A 24234-nucleotide genomic window follows, 5' to 3' on the forward strand; every position below is an offset into this window, starting at 1 on the left:
AGAGAGGGAGTTAGAATACATTATGACCTATGAATAGACTGGGTTAGAATACGTTATGACCTATGAATAGACAGAGAGGGAGTTAGAATACGTTATGACCTATGAATAGACAGAGAGGGAGTTAGAATACATTATGACCTATGAATAGACTGGTAGAGGGAGTTAGAATACGTTATGACCTATGAATAGACTGGTAGAGGGAGTTAGAATACATTATGACCTATGAATAGACAGAGAGGGAGTTAGAATACGTTATGACCTATGAATAGACTGGTAGAGGGAGTTAGAATACGTTATGACCTATGAATAGACTGGTAGAGGGAGTTAGAATACGTTATGACCTATGAATAGACTGGTATAGGGAGTTAGAATACGTTATGACCTATGAATAGACAGAGAGGGAGTTAGAATACATTATGACCTATGAATAGACTGGTAGAGGGAGTTAGAATACATTATGACCTATGAATAGACAGAGAGGGAGTTAGAATATGTTATGACCTATGAATAGACTGGTAGAGGGAGTTAGAATACGTTATGACCTATGAATAGACTGGTAGAGGGATTTAGAATACGTTATGACCTATGAATAGACTGGTAGAGGGAGTTAGAATACATTATGACCTATGAATAGACTGGTAGAGGGAGTTAGAATACATTATGACCTATGAATAGACAGATAGGGAGATAGAATACGTTATGACCTATGAATAGACAGAGAGGGAGTTAGAATACATTATGACCTATGAATAGACAGAGAGGGAGTTAGAATATGTTATGACCTATGAATAGACTGGTAGAGGGAGTTAGAATACGTTATGACCTATGAATAGACTGGTAGAGGGAGTTAGAATACGTTATGACCTATGAATAGACTGGTAGAGGGAGTTAGAATACATTATGACCTATGAATAGACTGGTAGAGGGAGTTAGAATACATTATGACCTATGAATAGACAGATAGGGAGTTAGAATACGTTATGACCTATGAATAGACAGAGAGGGAGTTAGAATACATTATGACCTATGAATAGACTGGTAGAGGGAGTTAGAATACATTATGACCTATGAATAGACTGGTAGAGGGAGTTAGAATACGTTATGACCTATGAATAGACTGGTAGAGGGAGTTAGCATACGTTATGACCTATGAATAGACTGGTATAGGGAGTTAGAATACGTTATGACCTATGAATAGATAGAGAGGGAGTTAGAATACATTATGACCTATGAATAGACTGGGTTAGAATACGTTATGACCTATGAATAGACAGAGAGGGAGTTAGAATACGTTATGACCTATGAATAGACAGAGAGGGAGTTAGAATACATTATGACCTATGAATAGACTGGTAGAGGGAGTTAGAATACGTTATGACCTATGAATAGACAGAGAGGGAGTTAGAATACATTATGACCTATGAATAGACTGGGTTAGAATACGTTATGACCTATGAATAGACAGAGAGGGAGTTAGAATACGTTATGACCTATGAATAGACAGAGAGGGAGTTAGAATACATTATGACCTATGAATAGACTGGTAGAGGGAGTTAGAATACGTTATGACCTATGAATAGACAGAGAGGGAGTTAGAATACGTTATGACCTATGAATAGACTGGTAGAGGGAGTTAGAATACATTATGACCTATGAATAGACTGGTAGAGGGAGTTAGAATACGTTATGACCTATGAATAGACTGGTAGAGGGAGTTAGAATACGTTACGACCTATGAATAGACAGAGAGGGAGTTAGAATACATTATGACCTATGAATAGACAGATAGGGAGTTAGAATACGTTATGACCTATGAATAGACAGAGAGGGAGTTAGAATACATTATGACCTATGAATAGACAGATAGGGAGTTAGAATACGTTATGACCTATGAATAGACAGAGAGGGAGTTAGAATACATTATGACCTATGAATAGACTGGTAGAGGGAGTTAGAATACGTTATGACCTATGAATAGACTGGTAGAGGGAGTTAGCATACGTTATGACCTATGAATAGACTGGTATAGGGAGTTAGAATACGTTATGACCTATGAATAGACAGAGAGGGAGTTAGAATACATTATGACCTATGAATAGACTGGGTTAGAATACGTTATGACCTATGAATAGACAGAGAGGGAGTTAGAATACGTTATGACCTATGAATAGACTGGTAGAGGGAGTTAGAATACATTATGACCTATGAATAGACTGGTAGAGGGAGTTAGAATACGTTATGACCTATGAATAGACTGGTAGAGGGAGTTAGAATACATTATGACCTTTGAATAGACTGGTAGAGGGAGTTAGAATACATTATGACCTATGAATAGACTGGTAGAGGGAGTTAGAATACATTATGACCTATGAATAGACTGGTAGAGGGAGTTAGAATACATTATGACCTATGAATAGACAGAGAGGGAGATAGAATACGTTATGACCTATGAATAGACAGAGAGGGAGTTAGAATACATTATGACCTATGAATAGACAGAGAGGGAGTTAGAATATGTTATGACCTATGAATAGACTGGTAGAGGGAGTTAGAATACGTTATGACCTATGAATAGACTGGTAGAGGGAGTTAGAATACGTTATGACCTATGAATAGACTGGTAGAGGGAGTTAGAATACATTATGACCTATGAATAGACTGGTAGAGGGAGTTAGAATACATTATGACCTATGAATAGACAGATAGGGAGTTAGAATACGTTATGACCTATGAATAGACAGAGAGGGAGTTAGAATACATTATGACCTATGAATAGACTGGTAGAGGGAGTTAGAATACGTTATGACCTATGAATAGACTGGTAGAGGGAGTTAGCATACGTTATGACCTATGAATAGACTGGTATAGGGAGTTAGAATACGTTATGACCTATGAATAGACAGAGAGGGAGTTAGAATACATTATGACCTATGAATAGACTGGGTTAGAATACGTTATGACCTATGAATAGACAGAGAGGGAGTTAGAATACGTTATGACCTATGAATAGACAGAGAGGGAGTTAGAATACATTATGACCTATGAATAGACTGGTAGAGGGAGTTAGAATACGTTATGACCTATGAATAGACTGGTAGAGGGAGTTAGAATACGTTATGACCTATGAATAGACTGGTAGAGGGAGTTAGAATACATTATGACCTATGAATAGACTGGTAGAGGGAGTTAGAATACGTTATGACCTATGAATAGACAGAGAGGGAGTTAGAATACGTTATGACCTATGAATAGACTGGTAGAGGGAGTTAGAATACATTATGACCTATGAATAGACTGGTAGAGGGAGTTAGAATACATTATGACCTATGAATAGACTGGTAGAGGGAGTTAGAATACGTTATGACCTATGAATAGACTGGTAGAGGGAGTTAGAATACGTTATGACCTATGAATAGACTGGTAGAGGGAGTTAGAATACGTTATGACCTATGAATAGACAGAGAGGGAGTTAGAATACGTTATGACCTATGAATAGACTGGTAGAGGGAGTTAGAATACATTATGACCTATGAATAGACTGGTAGAGGGAGTTAGAATACGTTATGACCTATGAATAGACAGAGAGGGAGTTAGAATACATTATGACCTATGAATAGACTGGGTTAGAATACGTTATGACCTATGAATAGACAGAGAGGGAGTTAGAATACGTTATGACCTATGAATAGACAGAGAGGGAGTTAGAATACATTATGACCTATGAATAGACTGGTAGAGGGAGTTAGAATACGTTATGACCTATGAATAGACTGGTAGAGGGAGTTAGAATACATTATGACCTATGAATAGACAGAGAGGGAGTTAGAATACGTTATGACCTATGAATAGACTGGTAGAGGGAGTTAGAATACGTTATGACCTATGAATAGACTGGTAGAGGGAGTTAGAATACGTTATGACCTATGAATAGACTGGTATAGGGAGTTAGAATACGTTATGACCTATGAATAGACAGAGAGGGAGTTAGAATACATTATGACCTATGAATAGACTGGTAGAGGGAGTTAGAATACATTATGACCTATGAATAGACAGAGAGGGAGTTAGAATATGTTATGACCTATGAATAGACTGGTAGAGGGAGTTAGAATACGTTATGACCTATGAATAGACTGGTAGAGGGATTTAGAATACGTTATGACCTATGAATAGACTGGTAGAGGGAGTTAGAATACATTATGACCTATGAATAGACTGGTAGAGGGAGTTAGAATACATTATGACCTATGAATAGACAGATAGGGAGATAGAATACGTTATGACCTATGAATAGACAGAGAGGGAGTTAGAATACATTATGACCTATGAATAGACAGAGAGGGAGTTAGAATATGTTATGACCTATGAATAGACTGGTAGAGGGAGTTAGAATACGTTATGACCTATGAATAGACTGGTAGAGGGAGTTAGAATACGTTATGACCTATGAATAGACAGAGAGGGAGTTAGAATACGTTATGACCTATGAATAGACTGGTAGAGGGAGTTAGAATACATTATGACCTATGAATAGACTGGTAGAGGGAGTTAGAATACATTATGACCTATGAATAGACAGATAGGGAGTTAGAATACGTTATGACCTATGAATAGACAGAGAGGGAGTTAGAATACATTATGACCTATGAATAGACTGGTAGAGGGAGTTAGAATACATTATGACCTATGAATAGACTGGTAGAGGGAGTTAGAATACGTTATGACCTATGAATAGACTGGTAGAGGGAGTTAGCATACGTTATGACCTATGAATAGACTGGTATAGGGAGTTAGAATACGTTATGACCTATGAATAGACTGGTAGAGGGAGTTAGAATACGTTATGACCTATGAATAGACAGAGAGGGAGTTAGAATACGTTATGACCTATGAATAGACAGAGAGGGAGTTAGAATACGTTATGACCTATGAATAGACAGAGAGGGAGTTAGAATACATTATGACCTATGAATAGACTGGTAGAGGGAGTTAGAATACGTTATGACCTATGAATAGACAGAGAGGGAGTTAGAATACATTATGACCTATGAATAGACTGGGTTAGAATACGTTATGACCTATGAATAGACAGAGAGGGAGTTAGAATACGTTATGACCTATGAATAGACAGAGAGGGAGTTAGAATACATTATGACCTATGAATAGACTGGTAGAGGGAGTTAGAATACGTTATGACCTATGAATAGACTGGTAGAGGGAGTTAGAATACGTTATGACCTATGAATAGACTGGTAGAGGGAGTTAGAATACATTATGACCTATGAATAGACTGGTAGAGGGAGTTAGAATACGTTATGACCTATGAATAGACTGGTAGAGGGAGTTAGAATACGTTACGACCTATGAATAGACAGAGAGGGAGTTAGAATACATTATGACCTATGAATAGACAGATAGGGAGTTAGAATACGTTATGACCTATGAATAGACAGAGAGGGAGTTAGAATACATTATGACCTATGAATAGACAGATAGGGAGTTAGAATACGTTATGACCTATGAATAGACAGAGAGGGAGTTAGAATACATTATGACCTATGAATAGACTGGTAGAGGGAGTTAGAATACGTTATGACCTATGAATAGACTGGTAGAGGGAGTTAGCATACGTTATGACCTATGAATAGACTGGTATAGGGAGTTAGAATACGTTATGACCTATGAATAGACAGAGAGGGAGTTAGAATACATTATGACCTATGAATAGACTGGGTTAGAATACGTTATGACCTATGAATAGACAGAGAGGGAGTTAGAATACGTTATGACCTATGAATAGACTGGTAGAGGGAGTTAGAATACATTATGACCTATGAATAGACTGGTAGAGGGAGTTAGAATACGTTATGACCTATGAATAGACTGGTAGAGGGAGTTAGAATACATTATGACCTATGAATAGACTGGTAGAGGGAGTTAGAATACGTTATGACCTATGAATAGACTGGTAGAGGGAGTTAGAATACATTATGACCTATGAATAGACTGGTAGAGGGAGTTAGAATACGTTATGACCTATGAATAGACTGGTAGAGGGAGTTAGAATACGTTATGACCTATGAATAGACAGAGAGGGAGTTAGAATACGTTATGACCTATGAATAGACTGGTAGAGGGAGTTAGAATACATTATGACCTATGAATAGACTGGTAGAGGGAGTTAGAATACGTTATGACCTATGAATAGACAGAGAGGGAGTTAGAATACATTATGACCTATGAATAGACTGGGTTAGAATACGTTATGACCTATGAATAGAAAGAGAGGGAGTTAGAATACGTTATGACCTATGAATAGACAGAGAGGGAGTTAGAATACATTATGACCTATGAATAGACTGGTAGAGGGAGTTAGAATACGTTATGACCTATGAATAGACTGGTAGAGGGAGTTAGAATACGTTATGACCTATGAATAGACTGGTAGAGGTAGTTAGAATACATTATGACCTATGAATAGACAGAGAGGGAGTTAGAATACGTTATGACCTATGAATAGACTGGTAGAGGGAGTTAGAATACGTTATGACCTATGAATAGACTGGTAGAGGGAGTTCGAATACGTTTTGACCTATGAATAGACAGAGAGGGAGTTAGAATACGTTATGACCTATGAATAGACTGGTAGAGGGAGTTAGAATACGTTATGACCTATGAATAGACTGGTAGAGGGAGTTAGAATACATTATGACCTATGAATAGACAGAGAGGGAGTTAGAATACATTATGACCTATGAATAGACTGGTAGAGGGAGTTAGAATACGTTATGACCTATGAATAGACTGGTAGAGGGAGTTAGAATACGTTATGACCTATGAATAGACAGAGAGGGAATTAGAATACATTATGACCTATGAATAGACTGGTAGAGGGAGTTAGAATACATTATGACCTATGAATAGACTGGTAGAGGGAGTTAGAATACGATATGACCTATGAATAGACAGAGAGGGAGTTAGAATACGTTATGACCTATGAATAGACTGGTAGAGGGAGTTAGAATACGTTATGACCTATGAATAGACAGAGAGGGAGTTATAATACGTTATGACCTATGAATAGACTGGTAGAGGGAGTTAGAATACGTTATGACCTATGAATAGACAGAGAGGGAGTTAGAATACGTTATGACCTATGAATAGACTGGTAGAGGGAGTTAGAATACGTTATGACCTATGAATAGACTGGTAGAGGGAGTTAGAATACGTTATGACCTATGAATAGACTGGTAGAGGGAGTTAGAATACATTATGACCTATGAATAGACAGAGAGGGAGTTAGAATACGTTATGACCTATGAATAGACTGGTAGAGGGAGTTAGAATACGTTATGACCTATGAATAGACTGGTAGAGGGAGTTAGAATACGTTATGACCTATGAATAGACAGAGAGGGAGTTAGAATACGTTATGACCTATGAATAGACTGGTAGAGGGAGTTAGAATACATTATGACCTATGAATAGACTGGTAGAGGGAGTTAGAATACGTTATGACCTATGAATAGACAGAGAGGGAGTTAGAATACGTTATGACCTATGAATAGACTGGTAGAGGGAGTTAGAATACGTTATGACCTATGAATAGACAGAGAGGGAGTTAGAATACATTATGACCTATGAATAGACTGGTAGAGGGAGTTAGAATACGTTATGACCTATGAATAGACTGGTAGAGGGAGTTAGAATACATTATGACCTATGAATAGACTGGTAGAGGGAGTTAGAATACGTTATGACCTATGAATAGACAGAGAGGGAGTTAGAATACGTTATGACCTATGAATAGACTGGTAGAGGGAGTTAGAATACATTATGACCTATGAATAGACTGGTAGAGGGAGTTAGAATACGTTATGACCTATGAATAGACTGGTAGAGGGAGTTAGAATACATTATGACCTATGAATAGACTGGTAGAGGGAGTTAGAATACGTTATGACCTATGAATAGACTGGTAGAGGGAGTTAGAATACATTATGACCTATGAATAGACTGGTAGAGGGAGTTAGAATACATTATGACCTATGAATAGACTGGTAGAGGGAGTTAGAATACATTATGACCTATGAATAGACAGAGAGGGAGTTAGAATACATTATGACCTATGAATAGACTGGTAGAGGTAGTTAGAATACATTATGACCTATGAATAGACAGAGAGGGAGTTAGAATACATTATGACCTATGAATAGACTGGGTTAGAATACGTTATGACCTATGAATAGACAGAGAGGGAGTTAGAATACGTTATGACCTATGAATAGACAGAGAGGGAGTTAGAATACATTATGACCTATGAATAGACTGGTAGAGGGAGTTAGAATACGTTATGACCTATGAATAGACTGGTAGAGGGAGTTAGAATACGTTATGACCTATGAATAGACTGGTAGAGGGAGTTAGAATACGTTATGACCTATGAATAGACTGGTAGAGGGAGTTAGAATACGTTATGACCTATGAATAGACAGAGAGGGAGTTAGAATACATTATGACCTATGAATAGACTGGGTTAGAATACGTTATGACCTATGAATAGACAGAGAGGGAGTTAGAATACGTTATGACCTATGAATAGACAGAGAGGGAGTTAGAATACATTATGACCTATGAATAGACTGGTAGAGGGAGTTAGAATACGTTATGACCTATGAATAGACTGGTAGAGGGAGTTAGAATACGTTATGACCTATGAATAGACTGGTAGAGGGAGTTAGAATACGTTATGACCTATGAATAGACTGGTAGAGGGAGTTAGAATACGTTATGACCTATGAATAGACTGGGTTAGAATACGTTATGACCTATGAATAGACTGGTAGAGGGAGTTAGAATACATTATGACCTATGAATAGACTGGTAGAGGGAGTTAGAATACGTTATGACCTATGAATAGACTGGTAGAGGGAGTTAGAATACGTTATGACCTATGAATAGACAGAGAGGGAGTTAGAATACGTTATGACCTATGAATAGACAGAGAGGGAGTTAGAATACATTATGACCTATGAATAGACTGGTAGAGGGAGTTAGAATACGTTATGACCTATGAATAGACTGGTAGAGGGAGTTAGAATACGTTATGACCTATGAATAGACTGGTAGAGGGAGTTAGAATACATTATGACCTATGAATAGACTGGTAGAGGGAGTTAGAATACGTTATGACCTATGAATAGACTGGTAGAGGGAGTTAGAATACATTATGACCTATGAATAGACAGAGAGGGAGTTAGAATACGTTATGACCTATGAATAGACTGGTAGAGGGAGTTAGAATACGTTATGACCTATGAATAGACTGGTAGAGGGAGTTAGAATACGTTATGACCTATGAATAGACTGGTAGAGGGAGTTAGAATACGTTATGACCTATGAATAGACTGGTAGAGGGAGTTAGAATACATTATGACCTATGAATAGACTGGTAGAGGGAGTTAGAATACATTATGACCTATGAATAGACTGGTAGAGGGAGTTAGAATACGTTATGACCTATGAATAGACAGAGAGGGAGTTAGAATACGTTATGACCTATGAATAGACTGGTAGAGGGAGTTAGAATACGTTATGACCTATGAATAGACTGGTAGAGGGAGTTAGAATACATTATGACCTATGAATAGACAGAGAGGGAGTTAGAATACGTTATGACCTATGAATAGACTGGTAGAGGGAGTTAGAATACGTTATGACCTATGAATAGACTGGTAGAGGGAGTTAGAATACGTTATGACCTATGAATAGACAGAGAGGGAGTTAGAATACGTTATGACCTATGAATAGACTGGTAGAGGGAGTTAGAATACGTTATGACCTATGAATAGACTGGTAGAGGGAGTTAGAATACGTTATGACCTATGAATAGACAGAGAGGGAGTTAGAATACGTTATGACCTATGAATAGACTGGTAGAGGGAGTTAGAATACGTTATGACCTATGAATAGACTGGTAGAGGGAGTTAGAATACGTTATGACCTATGAATAGACAGAGAGGGAGTTAGAATACGTTATGACCTATGAATAGACAGAGAGGGAGTTAGAATACGTTATGACCTATGAATAGACTGGTAGAGGGAGTTAGAATACGTTATGACCTATGAATAGATTGGTAGAGGGAGTTAGAATACATTATGACCTATGAATAGACTGGTAGAGGGAGTTAGAATACGTTATGACCTATGAATAGACAGAGAGGGAGTTAGAATACGTTATGACCTATGAATAGACAGAGAGGGAGTTAGAATACGTTATGACCTATGAATAGATTGGTAGAGGGAGTTAGAATACATTATGACCTATGAATAGACTGGTAGAGGGAGTTAGAATACGTTATGACCTATGAATAGACAGAGAGGGAGTTAGAATACATTATGACCTATGAATAGACTGGTAGAGGGAGTTAGAATACGTTATGACCTATGAATAGACAGAGAGGGAGTTAGAATACGTTATGACCTATGAATAGACTGGTAGAGGGAGTTAGAATACGTTATGACCTATGAATAGACTGGTAGAGGGAGTTAGAATACATTATGACCTATGAATAGACTGGTAGAGGGAGTTAGAATACGTTATGACCTATGAATAGACAGAGAGGGAGTTAGAATACGTTATGACCTATGAATAGACTGGTAGAGGGAGTTAGAATACATTATGACCTATGAATAGACTGGTAGAGGGAGTTAGAATACATTATGACCTATGAATAGACAGAGAGGGAGTTAGAATACATTATGACCTATGAATAGACTGGTAGAGGGAGTTAGAATACATTATGACCTATGAATAGACAGAGAGGGAGTTAGAATACATTATGACCTATGAATAGACGGGGGAGTTAGAATACATTATGACCTATGAATAGACAGAGAGGGAGTTAGAATACGTTATGACCTATGAATAGACAGAGAGGGAGTTAGAATACGTTATGACCTATGAATAGACTGGTAGAGGGAGTTAGAATACGTTATGACCTATGAATAGACAGAGAGGGAGTTAGAATACATTATGACCTATGAATAGACTGGTAGAGGGAGTTAGAATACGTTATGACCTATGAATAGACTGGTAGAGGGAGTTAGAATACGTTATGACCTATGAATAGACTGGTAGAGGGAGTTAGAATACGTTATGACCTATGAATAGACAGAGAGGGAGTTAGAATACATTATGACCTATGAATAGACTGGGTTAGAATACGTTATGACCTATGAATAGACAGAGAGGGAGTTAGAATACGTTATGACCTATGAATAGACAGAGAGGGAGTTAGAATACATTATGACCTATGAATAGACTGGTAGAGGGAGTTAGAATACGTTATGACCTATGAATAGACTGGTAGAGGGAGTTAGAATACGTTATGACCTATGAATAGACTGGTAGAGGGAGTTAGAATACGTTATGACCTATGAATAGACTGGTAGAGGGAGTTAGAATACGTTATGACCTATGAATAGACTGGAGGGAGTTAGAATACGTTATGACCTATGAATAGACTGGTAGAGGGAGTTAGAATACATTATGACCTATGAATAGACTGGTAGAGGGAGTTAGAATACGTTATGACCTATGAATAGACTGGTAGAGGGAGTTAGAATACATTATGACCTATGAATAGACTGGTAGAGGGAGTTAGAATACGTTATGACCTATGAATAGACAGAGAGGGAGTTAGAATACATTATGACCTATGAATAGACTGGGTTAGAATACGTTATGACCTATGAATAGACAGAGAGGGAGTTAGAATACGTTATGACCTATGAATAGACAGAGAGGGAGTTAGAATACATTATGACCTATGAATAGACTGGTAGAGGGAGTTAGAATACGTTATGACCTATGAATAGACTGGTAGAGGGAGTTAGAATACGTTATGACCTATGAATAGACTGGTAGAGGTAGTTAGAATACATTATGACCTATGAATAGACAGGTAGAGGGAGTTAGAATACGTTATGACCTATGAATAGACTGGTAGAGGGAGTTAGAATACATTATGACCTATGAATAGACAGAGAGGGAGTTAGAATACGTTATGACCTATGAATAGACTGGTAGAGGGAGTTAGAATACGTTATGACCTATGAATAGACTGGTAGAGGGAGTTAGAATACGTTATGACCTATGAATAGACTGGTAGAGGGAGTTAGAATACGTTATGACCTATGAATAGACTGGTAGAGGGAGTTAGAATACATTATGACCTATGAATAGACTGGTAGAGGGAGTTAGAATACGTTATGACCTATGAATAGACTGGTAGAGGGAGTTAGAATACGTTATGACCTATGAATAGACAGAGAGGGAGTTAGAATACGTTATGACCTATGAATAGACTGGTAGAGGGAGTTAGAATACGTTATGACCTATGAATAGACTGGTAGAGGGAGTTACAATACATTATGACCTATGAATAGACAGAGAGGGAGTTAGAATACGTTATGACCTATGAATAGACTGGTAGAGGGAGTTAGAATACGTTATGACCTATGAATAGACAGAGAGGGAGTTAGAATACGTTATGACCTATGAATAGACTGGTAGAGGGAGTTAGAATACGTTATGACCTATGAATAGACAGAGAGGGAGTTAGAATACGTTATGACCTATGAATAGACTGGTAGAGGGAGTTAGAATACATTATGACCTATGAATAGACTGGTAGAGGGAGTTAGAATACGTTATGACCTATGAATAGACTGGTAGAGGGAGTTAGAATACATTATGACCTATGAATAGACAGAGAGGGAGTTAGAATACGTTATGACCTATGAATAGACTGGTAGAGGGAGTTAGAATACGTTATGACCTATGAATAGACTGGTAGAGGGAGTTAGAATACGTTATGACCTATGAATAGACAGAGAGGGAGTTAGAATACGTTATGACCTATGAATAGACTGGTAGAGGGAGTTAGAATACGTTATGACCTATGAATAGACTGGTAGAGGGAGTTAGAATACGTTATGACCTATGAATAGACAGAGAGGGAGTTAGAATACGTTATGACCTATGAATAGACTGGTAGAGGGAGTTAGAATACGTTATGACCTATGAATAGACAGAGAGGGAGTTAGAATACATTATGACCTATGAATAGACTGGTAGAGGGAGTTAGAATACGTTATGACCTATGAATAGACTGGTAGAGGGAGTTAGAATACATTATGACCTATGAATAGACTGGTAGAGGGAGTTAGAATACGTTATGACCTATGAATAGACAGAGAGGGAGTTAGAATACGTTATGACCTATGAATAGACAGAGAGGGAGTTAGAATACGTTATGACCTATGAATAGACTGGTAGAGGGAGTTAGAATACGTTATGACCTATGAATAGATTGGTAGAGGGAGTTAGAATACATTATGACCTATGAATAGACTGGTAGAGGGAGTTAGAATACGTTATGACCTATGAATAGACAGAGAGGGAGTTAGAATACGTTATGACCTATGAATAGATTGGTAGAGGGAGTTAGAATGCATTATGACCTATGAATAGACTGGTAGAGGGAGTTAGAATACATTATGACCTATGAATAGACAGAGAGGGAGTTAGAATACATTATGACCTATGAATAGACTGGTAGAGGTAGTTAGAATACATTATGACCTATGAATAGACAGAGAGGGAGTTAGAATACATTATGACCTATGAATAGACTGGGTTAGAATACGTTATGACCTATGAATAGACAGAGAGGGAGTTAGAATACGTTATGACCTATGAATAGACAGAGAGGGAGTTAGAATACATTATGACCTATGAATAGACTGGTAGAGGGAGTTAGAATACGTTATGACCTATGAATAGACTGGTAGAGGGAGTTAGAATACGTTATGACCTATGAATAGACTGGTAGAGGGAGTTAGAATACGTTATGACCTATGAATAGACTGGTAGAGGGAGTTAGAATACGTTATGACCTATGAATAGACAGAGAGGGAGTTAGAATACATTATGACCTATGAATAGACTGGGTTAGAATACGTTATGACCTATGAATAGACAGAGAGGGAGTTAGAATACGTTATGACCTATGAATAGACAGAGAGGGAGTTAGAATACATTATGACCTATGAATAGACTGGTAGAGGGAGTTAGAATACGTTATGACCTATGAATAGACTGGTAGAGGGAGTTAGAATACGTTATGACCTATGAATAGACTGGTAGAGGGAGTTAGAATACGTTATGACCTATGAATAGACTGGTAGAGGGAGTTAGAATACGTTATGACCTATGAATAGACTGGGTTAGAATACGTTATGACCTATGAATAGACTGGTAGAGGGAGTTAGAATACATTATGACCTATGAATAGACTGGTAGAGGGAGTTAGAATACGTTATGACCTATGAATAGACTGGTAGAGGGAGTTAGAATACGTTATGACCTATGAATAGACAGAGAGGGAGTTAGAATACGTTATGACCTATGAATAGACAGAGAGGGAGTTAGAATACATTATGACCTATGAATAGACTGGTAGAGGGAGTTAGAATACGTTATGACCTATGAATAGACTGGTAGAGGGAGTTAGAATACGTTATGACCTATGAATAGACTGGTAGAGGTAGTTAGAATACATTATGACCTATGAATAGACTGGTAGAGGGAGTTAGAATACGTTATGACCTATGAATAGACTGGTAGAGGGAGTTAGAATACATTATGACCTATGAATAGACAGAGAGGGAGTTAGAATACGTTATGACCTATGAATAGACTGGTAGAGGGAGTTAGAATACGTTATGACCTATGAATAGACTGGTAGAGGGAGTTAGAATACGTTATGACCTATGAATAGACTGGTATAGGGAGTTAGAATACGTTATGACCTATGAATAGACTGGTAGAGGGAGTTAGAATACATTATGACCTATGAATAGACTGGTAGAGGGAGTTAGAATACATTATGACCTATGAATAGACTGGTAGAGGGAGTTAGAATACGTTATGACCTATGAATAGACAGAGAGGGAGTTAGAATACGTTATGACCTATGAATAGACTGGTAGAGGGAGTTAGAATACGTTATGACCTATGAATAGACTGGTAGAGGGAGTTACAATACATTATGACCTATGAATAGACAGAGAGGGAGTTAGAATACGTTATGACCTATGAATAGACTGGTAGAGGGAGTTAGAATACGTTATGACCTATGAATAGACAGAGAGGGAGTTAGAATACATTATGACCTATGAATAGACTGGTAGAGGGAGTTAGAATACGTTATGACCTATGAATAGACAGAGAGGGAGTTAGAATACGTTATGACCTATGAATAGACTGGTAGAGGGAGTTAGAATACATTATGACCTATGAATAGACTGGTAGAGGGAGTTAGAATACGTTATGACCTATGAATAGACTGGTAGAGGGAGTTAGAATACGTTATGACCTATGAATAGACTGGTAGAGGGAGTTAGAATACGTTATGACCTATGAATAGACTGGTAGAGGGAGTTAGAATACGTTATGACCTATGAATAGACAGAGAGGGAGTTAGAATACGTTATGACCTATGAATAGACTGGTAGAGGGAGTTAGAATACGTTATGACCTATGAATAGACTGGTAGAGGGAGTTAGAATACGTTATGACCTATGAATAGACAGAGAGGGAGTTAGAATACATTATGACCTATGAATAGACTGGTAGAGGGAGTTAGAATACGTTATGACCTATGAATAGACTGGTAGAGGGAGTTAGAATACGTTATGACCTATGAATAGACAGAGAGGGAGTTAGAATACATTATGACCTATGAATAGACTGGGTTAGAATACGTTATGACCTATGAATAGACAGAGAGGGAGTTAGAATACGTTATGACCTATGAATAGACTGGTAGAGGGAGTTAGAATACGTTATGACCTATGAATAGACAGAGAGGGAGTTAGAATACGTTATGACCTATGAATAGACTGGTAGAGGGAGTTAGAATACGTTATGACCTATGAATAGACAGAGAGGGAGTTAGAATACGTTATGACCTATGAATAGACTGGTAGAGGGAGTTAGAATACGTTATGACCTATGAATAGACTGGTAGAGGGAGTTAGAATACGTTATGACCTATGAATAGACAGAGAGGGAGTTAGAATACATTATGACCTATGAATAGACTGGTAGAGGGAGTTAGAATACATTATGACCTATGAATAGACAGTAGAGGGAGTTAGAATACGTTATGACCTATGAATAGACAGAGAGGGAGTTAGAATACGTTATGACCTATGAATAGACTGGTAGAGGGAGTTAGAATACATTATGACCTATGAATAGACAGAGAGGGAGTTAGAATACGTTATGACCTATGAATAGACTGGTAGAGGGAGTTAGAATACATTATGACCTATGAATAGACAGAGAGGGAGTTAGAATACGTTATGACCTATGAATAGACTGGTAGAGGGAGTTAGAATACGTTATGACCTATGAATAGACAGAGAGGGAGTTAGAATACGTTATGACCTATGAATAGACTGGTAGAGGGAGTTAGAATACGTTATGACCTATGAATAGACAGAGAGGGAGTTAGAATACATTATGACCTATGAATAGACTGGTAGAGGGAGTTAGAATACGTTATGACCTATGAATAGACTGGTAGAGGGAGTTAGAATACGTTATGACCTATGAATAGACAGAGAGGGAGTTAGAATACGTTATGACCTATGAATAGACAGAGAGGGAGTTAGAATACGTTATGACCTATGAATAGACTGGTAGAGGGAGTTAGAATACGTTATGACCTATGAATAGACTGGTAGAGGGAGTTAGAATACGTTATGACCTATGAATAGACTGGTAGAGGGAGTTAGAATACGTTATGACCTATGAATAGACAGAGAGGGAGTTAGAATACGTTATGACCTATGAATAGACAGAGAGGGAGTTAGAATACGTTATGACCTATGAATAGATTGGTAGAGGGAGTTAGAATGCATTATGACCTATGAATAGACTGGTAGAGGGAGTTAGAATACATTATGACCTATGAATAGACAGAGAGGGAGTTAGAATACATTATGACCTATGAATAGACTGGGTTAGAATACGTTATGACCTATGAATAGACAGAGAGGGAGTTAGAATACATTATGACCTATGAATAGACTGGTAGAGGGAGTTAGAATACGTTATGACCTATGAATAGACAGAGAGGGAGTTAGAATACGTTATGACCTATGAATAGACAGAGAGGGAGTTAGAATACATTATGACCTATGAATAGACTGGTAGAGGGAGTTAGAATACGTTATGACCTATGAATAGACTGGTAGAGGGAGTTAGAATACGTTATGACCTATGAATAGACTGGTAGAGGGAGTTAGAATACATAATGACCTATGAATAGACAGAGAGGGAGTTAGAATACATTATGACCTATGAATAGACTGGTAGAGGGAGTTAGAATACATTATGACCTATGAATAGACAGAGAGGGAGTTAGAATACGTTATGACCTATGAATAGACAGAGAGGGAGTTAGAATACGTTATGACCTATGAATAGACTGGTAGAGGGAGTTAGAATACATTATGACCTATGAATAGACAGAGAGGGAGTTAGAATACGTTATGACCTATGAATAGACTGGTAGAGGGAGTTAGAATACATTATGACCTATGAATAGACTGGTAGAGGGAGTTAGAATACGTTATGACCTATGAATAGACTGGTAGAGGGAGTTAGAATACGTTATGACCTATGAATAGACAGAGAGGGAGTTAGAATACGTTATGACCTATGAATAGACAGAGAGGGAGTTAGAATACGTTATGACCTATGAATAGACTGGTAGAGGGAGTTAGAATACGTTATGACCTATGAATAGACTGGTAGAGGGAGTTAGAATACGTTATGACCTATGAATAGACTGGTAGAGGGAGTTAGAATACATTATGACCTATGAATAGACTGGTAGAGGGAGTTAGAATACGTTATGACCTATGAATAGACTGGTAGAGGGAGTTAGAATACATTATGACCTATGAATAGACAGAGAGGGAGTTAGAATACGTTATGACCTATGAATAGACAGAGAGGGAGTTAGAATACATTATGACCTATGAATAGACTGGGTTAGAATACGTTATGACCTATGAATAGACAGAGACGGAGTTAGAATACGTTATGACCTATGAATAGACTGGTAGAGGGAGTTAGAATACATTATGACCTATGAATAGACTGGTAGAGGGAGTTAGAATACGTTATGACCTATGAATAGACTGGTAGAGGGAGTTAGAATACATTATGACCTATGAATAGACAGAGAGGGAGTTAGAATACGTTATGACCTATGAATAGACAGAGAGGGAGTTAGAATACATTATGACCTATGAATAGACAGAGAGGGAGTTAGAATACATTATGACCTATGAATAGACTGGTAGAGGGAGTTAGAATACATTATGACCTATGAATAGACTGGTAGAGGGAGTTAGAATACGTTATGACCTATGAATAGACTGGTAGAGGGAGTTAGAATACATTATGACCTATGAATAGACTGGTAGAGGGAGTTAGAATACGTTATGACCTATGAATAGACTGGTAGAGGGAGTTAGAATACGTTATGACCTATGAATAGACTGGTAGAGGGAGTTAGAATACGTTATGACCTATGAATAGACTGTTAGAGGGAGTTAGAATACATTATGACCTATGAATAGACTGGTAGAGGGAGTTAGAATACATTATGACCTATGAATAGGTGTATGGGGTTGGTTTGGGATTGGGGTAAACTTGGGGGACTGGAATGGCCGTAACACACAGGAAATACATGACCGGATGCCCCTCATCGCTAATAAAGGAGAAGAAGGCTCCAGTATCGTTAGGTTGGGGGTTCGATGGGTTAGAGGTTCGAGATCAGGGTTAGAGGTCAGGGGTTAGAGGGTTTAGGAGGTCTTGGGGTTAGACGGTTTAGGAGGTCAGGAGTTAGAGGGTTTAGGAGGTCAGGGGTTAGAGGGTTTAGAAGGTCAGGGGTTAGAGGGTTTAGGAGGTCAGGGGTTATAGGTCAAGGGTTAGAGGGTTTAGGAGGTCAGTAGTTAGAGGTCAGGGGTTAGAGGTTAAGGGTTAGAGGGTTTAGGAGGTCAGGAGTTAGAGATCAGTGGTTAGAGGGTTTAGGAGGTCAGGAGTTAGAGGTCAAGGGTTAGAGAGTTTAGGAAGCAGGGGTTAGAGGGTTTAGGAGGTCAGGGGTTATAGGTCAAGGGTTAGTGGGTTTAGGAGGTCAGTAGTTAGAGGTCAGGGGTTAGAGGTCAAGGGTTAGAGGGTTTAGGAGGTCAGGAGTTAGAGGTCAGGGGTTAGAGGGTTTAGGAGGTCAGGGTTAGAGGTCAAGGGATAGAGGGTTTAGGAGGTCAGGAGTTAGAGGTCAGGGTTTAGAAGGTCAGGAGTTAGAGGTCAGGGGTTAGAGGGTTTAGGAGGTCAGGGTTAGAGGTTAGAGGTCAGAGTCTCACCATTGATGAGGAAGAAGAATGCTCCAGTCTCGTTGGCGACGGCCCGGGCAACCAGTGTCTTCCCTGTACCTGGAGGTCCATACAGCAGAATACCCCTGGGAGGCTAGGGAGGGAGGAGGAGGGGAGAGGAAGAAGAAGGAGAGGAGAGGATGGATGGATTTTTTATCTTTTTTTTCTCCTTTACTTAACAAGTCAGTTAAGAACAAATTCTTATTTTAAAATGACATCCTACCCCGGCCAAACCCTCCCCTAACCCAGACGGTGCTGAACCAATTATGCGCCGCCCTATGGGATGGCGTCTGTAGTGACACCTCTAGCACTGAGATGCAGTGCTTTAGACCACTGCGCCACTCGGGAGCTTTGAAATGGGATGGGTGGATGGACGGACAAAGAAACGGACAGACGGACAGATGGAGGGATGGACGGATAGATAGAGGTATAAATAGAGGGATGGATGAATAGATAGATCACCTTGACTCCTATAGCCTTGAATAGTCCAGGATGTCTGAGGGGAAGCTCCACCATTTCTTTGATTTGAGCTAACTGTTTACGACAACCTCCAATGTCATCATAGCCTACGTCATTCAGACTCTCCTCCTCGTCCTATCAGAGGCAGGGGGAAGACAATATGAGACTCTCACAGGTCCAACATGCTGTCAATCATTCAGACTTTCCTCCTCGACCCATCAGGGGCAGGGGGAGGGGCAAGGGAAGACAATATGAGACCCTCACAGGTACAACATGCTGTCAATCATTCAGTCAGACTTTCAGCTTGGGAAATGTTAGCAAAATTTTAGAGCAGGATTGTCAAACTCAATTCCTGTAAGACTTGTGTCTGTGCCTGTAGGTTTTCTGTCATCCCTTGTACTTGATCCCTTGTGCTTGTAATGAATTAGTTAGGATCTTTCATCACCTGGTTGTCTAGGTCTTAACTGGACACAAGTTGAGAGAAGACAACAAAACCAGCCGACACTGGTCCCTCCATGGAATGAGTTGGACTCCCCTGTTGTAGAGTTTGTTTTGGCCCAATTCAATAAAAAGTGTGATTTTACACAGAGACCTCTCTGTTGATTGGCTGTCCCTCGCAGTGGATGACGGTATCCGGGGCAACAATGCAGTGGGGGGCGGGGTCTGTCTCCACCACCTTGAACTCCACTGCCCGCATGCCCCCTCGCACAAGGAAGATGTCGCCTAGCAACACAACAATGCTGACAGTTACTCAACAACCAACAACTAAACAGCTTCTTACAAATAGTGAACTTGTAGTAGAATTAAGGTGTCGTGTCAAGTTATTATCAGCTGTAGGACTACATGTCGTGTTACCAGTTTATAGAAGGTCAGAAATGTTAGAAAAAGTTATAACCACTTGATTGAATGTCAGAAGTTTTATAATAAGTTATACGTTATATAAACAATTCATAGACAAAGGTTATGAGTACCTCTGTGTAAGGGCCAGTAGGGTCGGTCTACCTTTTTGTACAACAGTTATGAGTACCTCTGTGTAAGGGCCAGTAGGGTCGGTCTACCTTTTTGTACAACAGTTATGTGTACCTCTGTGTAAGGGCCAGTAGGGTCGGTCTACCTTTTTGTACAACAGTTATGAGTACCTCTGTGTAAGGGCCAGTAGGGTCGGTCTACCTTTTTGTACAACAGTTATGAGTACCTCTGTGTAAGGGCCAGTAGGGTCGGTCTACCTTTTTGTACAACAGTTATGTGTACCTCTGTGTAAGGGCCAGTAGGGTCGGTCTACCTTTTTGTACAACAGTTATGTGTACCTCTGTGTAAGTGCCAGTAGGGTGGGTCTACCTTTTTGTACAACAGTTATGAGTACCTTTGTGTACAGGCCGATAGGCTTCCAAGAAATAGGGTTTCAGGAAGACGTCAAACAGGTTTCCCGTTAACCCTTCAATGGTGTCATCTATCGGCAGGACATGGATACGCACGCCGTACTTCACATCTGGGCATGCATGGACACTAGACACACACACATGCACAGGCACACACACACACACACACACACACACACACACACACACACACACACACACACACACACACACACACACACACACACACACACACACACACACACACACACACAGAGACACGGAGAATCAAAATTGAAAGTGCTTTTTAGGCCAAAAATAGGCTAAATTTGTGACTGACTAAAATGTAAATGTAATCTGGTTCAGAGTAATCAGACATTTTACTTTTTAGTCATTTAGCAGACGCTCTTATCCAGAGTGACTTCCAGGAGAAATCAGGGTTAAGCGCCTTCCTCAAGGGCACATCAACATTCAATGTGATTTTTTTAAGACAGATTTTTCACCTAGTCTCGGGGATTCGGACCAGCAACCTGTCGGTTAAAAGCCAATCGCTCTTAACTGCTAGGCTACCTACCTGCATCCATATAGAGTTAGCACACAGGCATTTCCCAAATTTCCCAGAAATCCTGGTTAGAACCTTTCTGGAATCCTCCGACCAGGATGGCTGGAAAACCTGGGAATTTTGGGAAAACTTACCGGAATTGTATATCTCTAATCAGAAGTCTACCTGATGACATCACACAGGTAATCAGTACAGTAGCCTACCTGATGACATCACCGAGGCGTACCCTCAGGTTGTTGCGTGTGACGCGGTTCATGCGGACGCGTTCGTCTGGACAGGTGTCGTCTGTCAACACGATACACACCGTCTCACGGCGCTTCCTCCCCCGAAGGACCACCGTGTCGCCACGGAACAACTGCAGCTCCTCTGTCTTCGCCTGGGAGACACAGGAAGTAATACACATGCTCGAGACTGGAGACACAGGAAGTAATACACACGCTCGAGACTGGAGACACAGGAAGTAATACACACGCTCGAGACTGGAGACACAGGAAGTAATACACACGCTCGAGACTGGAGACGCAGGAAGTAATACACACGCTCGAGACTGGAGACACAGGAAGTAATACACACGCTCGAGACTGGAGACACAGGAAGTAATACACACGCTCGAGACTGGAGACACAGGAAGTAATACACACGCTCGAGACTGGAGACACAGGAAGTAATACACACGCTCGAGACTGGAGGTACAGTGCCTTGACTTACACTTTGTTGTGTTGCAGCCTGAATTCAAAATGGATTAAATTGCTTTTTTTTCTCACCCATCTACACACAATACCCCATTATGACAAAAAAAGGTGAAATGTTTGCACATTTATTGAAAATTAAATACAGAAATATCTAATTTTCTGAAGTATTCACACCCCTGAGTCAATACTTTGTAGAAGCACCTTTGGCAGCGATTACAGATGTGAGTCTTTCGGGGTAAGTCTCTAAGAGCTTTGCACACCTGGATTGTGCAACATTTGCACATTATTCTTTTCAAAATTCTTCAAGCTGTGTCAAATTGGTTGTTGATCATTGCTAGACCAAAACCAAAACCATTGTCAGGTCTTGCCATATATTTTCAATGATATTTAAATCAAAATTGTAACTCTGCCACTCTTGGTAAGCAACTGCAGTGTAGATTTGGCCTTGTGTTTTAGGTTATTGTCCTGCTGAAAGGTTAATTAATGTCCCAGTGTCTGGTGGAAAGCAGGCTGAATCAGGTTTTCCTCTAGGATTTTGCCTGTGCTTTGCTCCATTCCATTTCTTTTTTATCCTGAAAAATTCCCCAGTCCTTAATGATTACAAGCACACCCATAACATGATGCAGTCACCACTATGCTTGAAAATATGGAGAGTGGTACTCAGTGATGTGTTGTGTAACATAACACTTTGTATTCAGGACAAAAAGTGAATTGCTTTGCCACATATTTTGCAGTATTACTTCAGTGCTTTGTTGCAACCAGAATGCATGTTTTGGAATCTTTTTTATTCTGTACAGGCTTGCTTCTTTTGACTCTGTCAATTATATTAGTATTGTGGAGTAACTAAAATGTTGTTGATCCATCCTCAGTTTTCTCCTATCACAGCCATTAAACTCTAACTGTTTTAAAGTTACCGTTGGCCTCATGGTGAAAAACCCTGAGCGGTTTCCTTCCTCTCCGGCAACTGAGTTAGGAAGGATTCCTGCATCTTTGTAGTGACTGGCTGTATTGATACACCATCCAAAGTGTAATTAATAACTTCACCATGCTCAAAGGGACTTTCAATGTTGGATTTTTGAAATGCTTACCCACCTACCAATATGTGCTCTTCTTTGCAAGGCACTGGAAAACCTCCCTGGTCTTTGTGGTTGATTCTGTGTTTGAAATTCACTGCTCGACTGAGGGACCTTACAGATAATAGTATGTATGGGGTGAGGTAGTCATTCAAAAATCATGTTAAGTCCATGTAACTTATTGAGTGACTTGTTAAGCACATTTTTACTCCTGAACTTATTTAGGCTTGCCATAACAAAGGGGTTAAATACATATTGACTCAAGATATTTCAGCTTTCAACACACACACCTGAGACTGGCAACGCACACACCTGAGACTGGCAACACACACACCTGAGACTGGCAACACACACACCTGAGACTGGTAACACACACACCTGAGACTGGTAACTCACACACCTGAGACTGGCAACGCACACACCTGAGACTGGCAACACACACACCTGAGACTGGCAACTCACACACACCTGAGACTGGTAACTCACACACCTGAGACTGGTAACACACACACCTGAGACTGGTAACACACACACCTGAGACTGGCAACACACACACCTGAGACTGGCAACAC

General features: G+C 39.5%; 1 protein-coding gene across 1 annotated transcript in view; it reads right to left on the reverse strand.

The window, feature by feature from the left end:
• Positions 1-24234, reverse strand: part of LOC106591663 (transitional endoplasmic reticulum ATPase) — a 122914-nt gene that overhangs the window by 93595 nt on the left and 5085 nt on the right. Inside the window, exons 3-7 of the mRNA XM_082967060.1 lie at positions 22101-22273; positions 21341-21483; positions 20570-20700; positions 19981-20112; positions 19510-19612 (exon numbers count right to left, since the gene is read on the reverse strand). Of these exons, the coding sequence (XP_082823186.1) occupies positions 19510-19612; positions 19981-20112; positions 20570-20700; positions 21341-21483; positions 22101-22273 (682 nt within the window). The remainder of the gene's footprint in view (positions 1-19509; positions 19613-19980; positions 20113-20569; positions 20701-21340; positions 21484-22100; positions 22274-24234) is intronic.

Source organism: Salmo salar, chromosome 02 (genome assembly GCF_965601325.2).
Source record: "Salmo salar chromosome 02, fSalSal1, whole genome shotgun sequence".
NCBI lineage: Eukaryota > Metazoa > Chordata > Actinopteri > Salmoniformes > Salmonidae > Salmo > Salmo salar.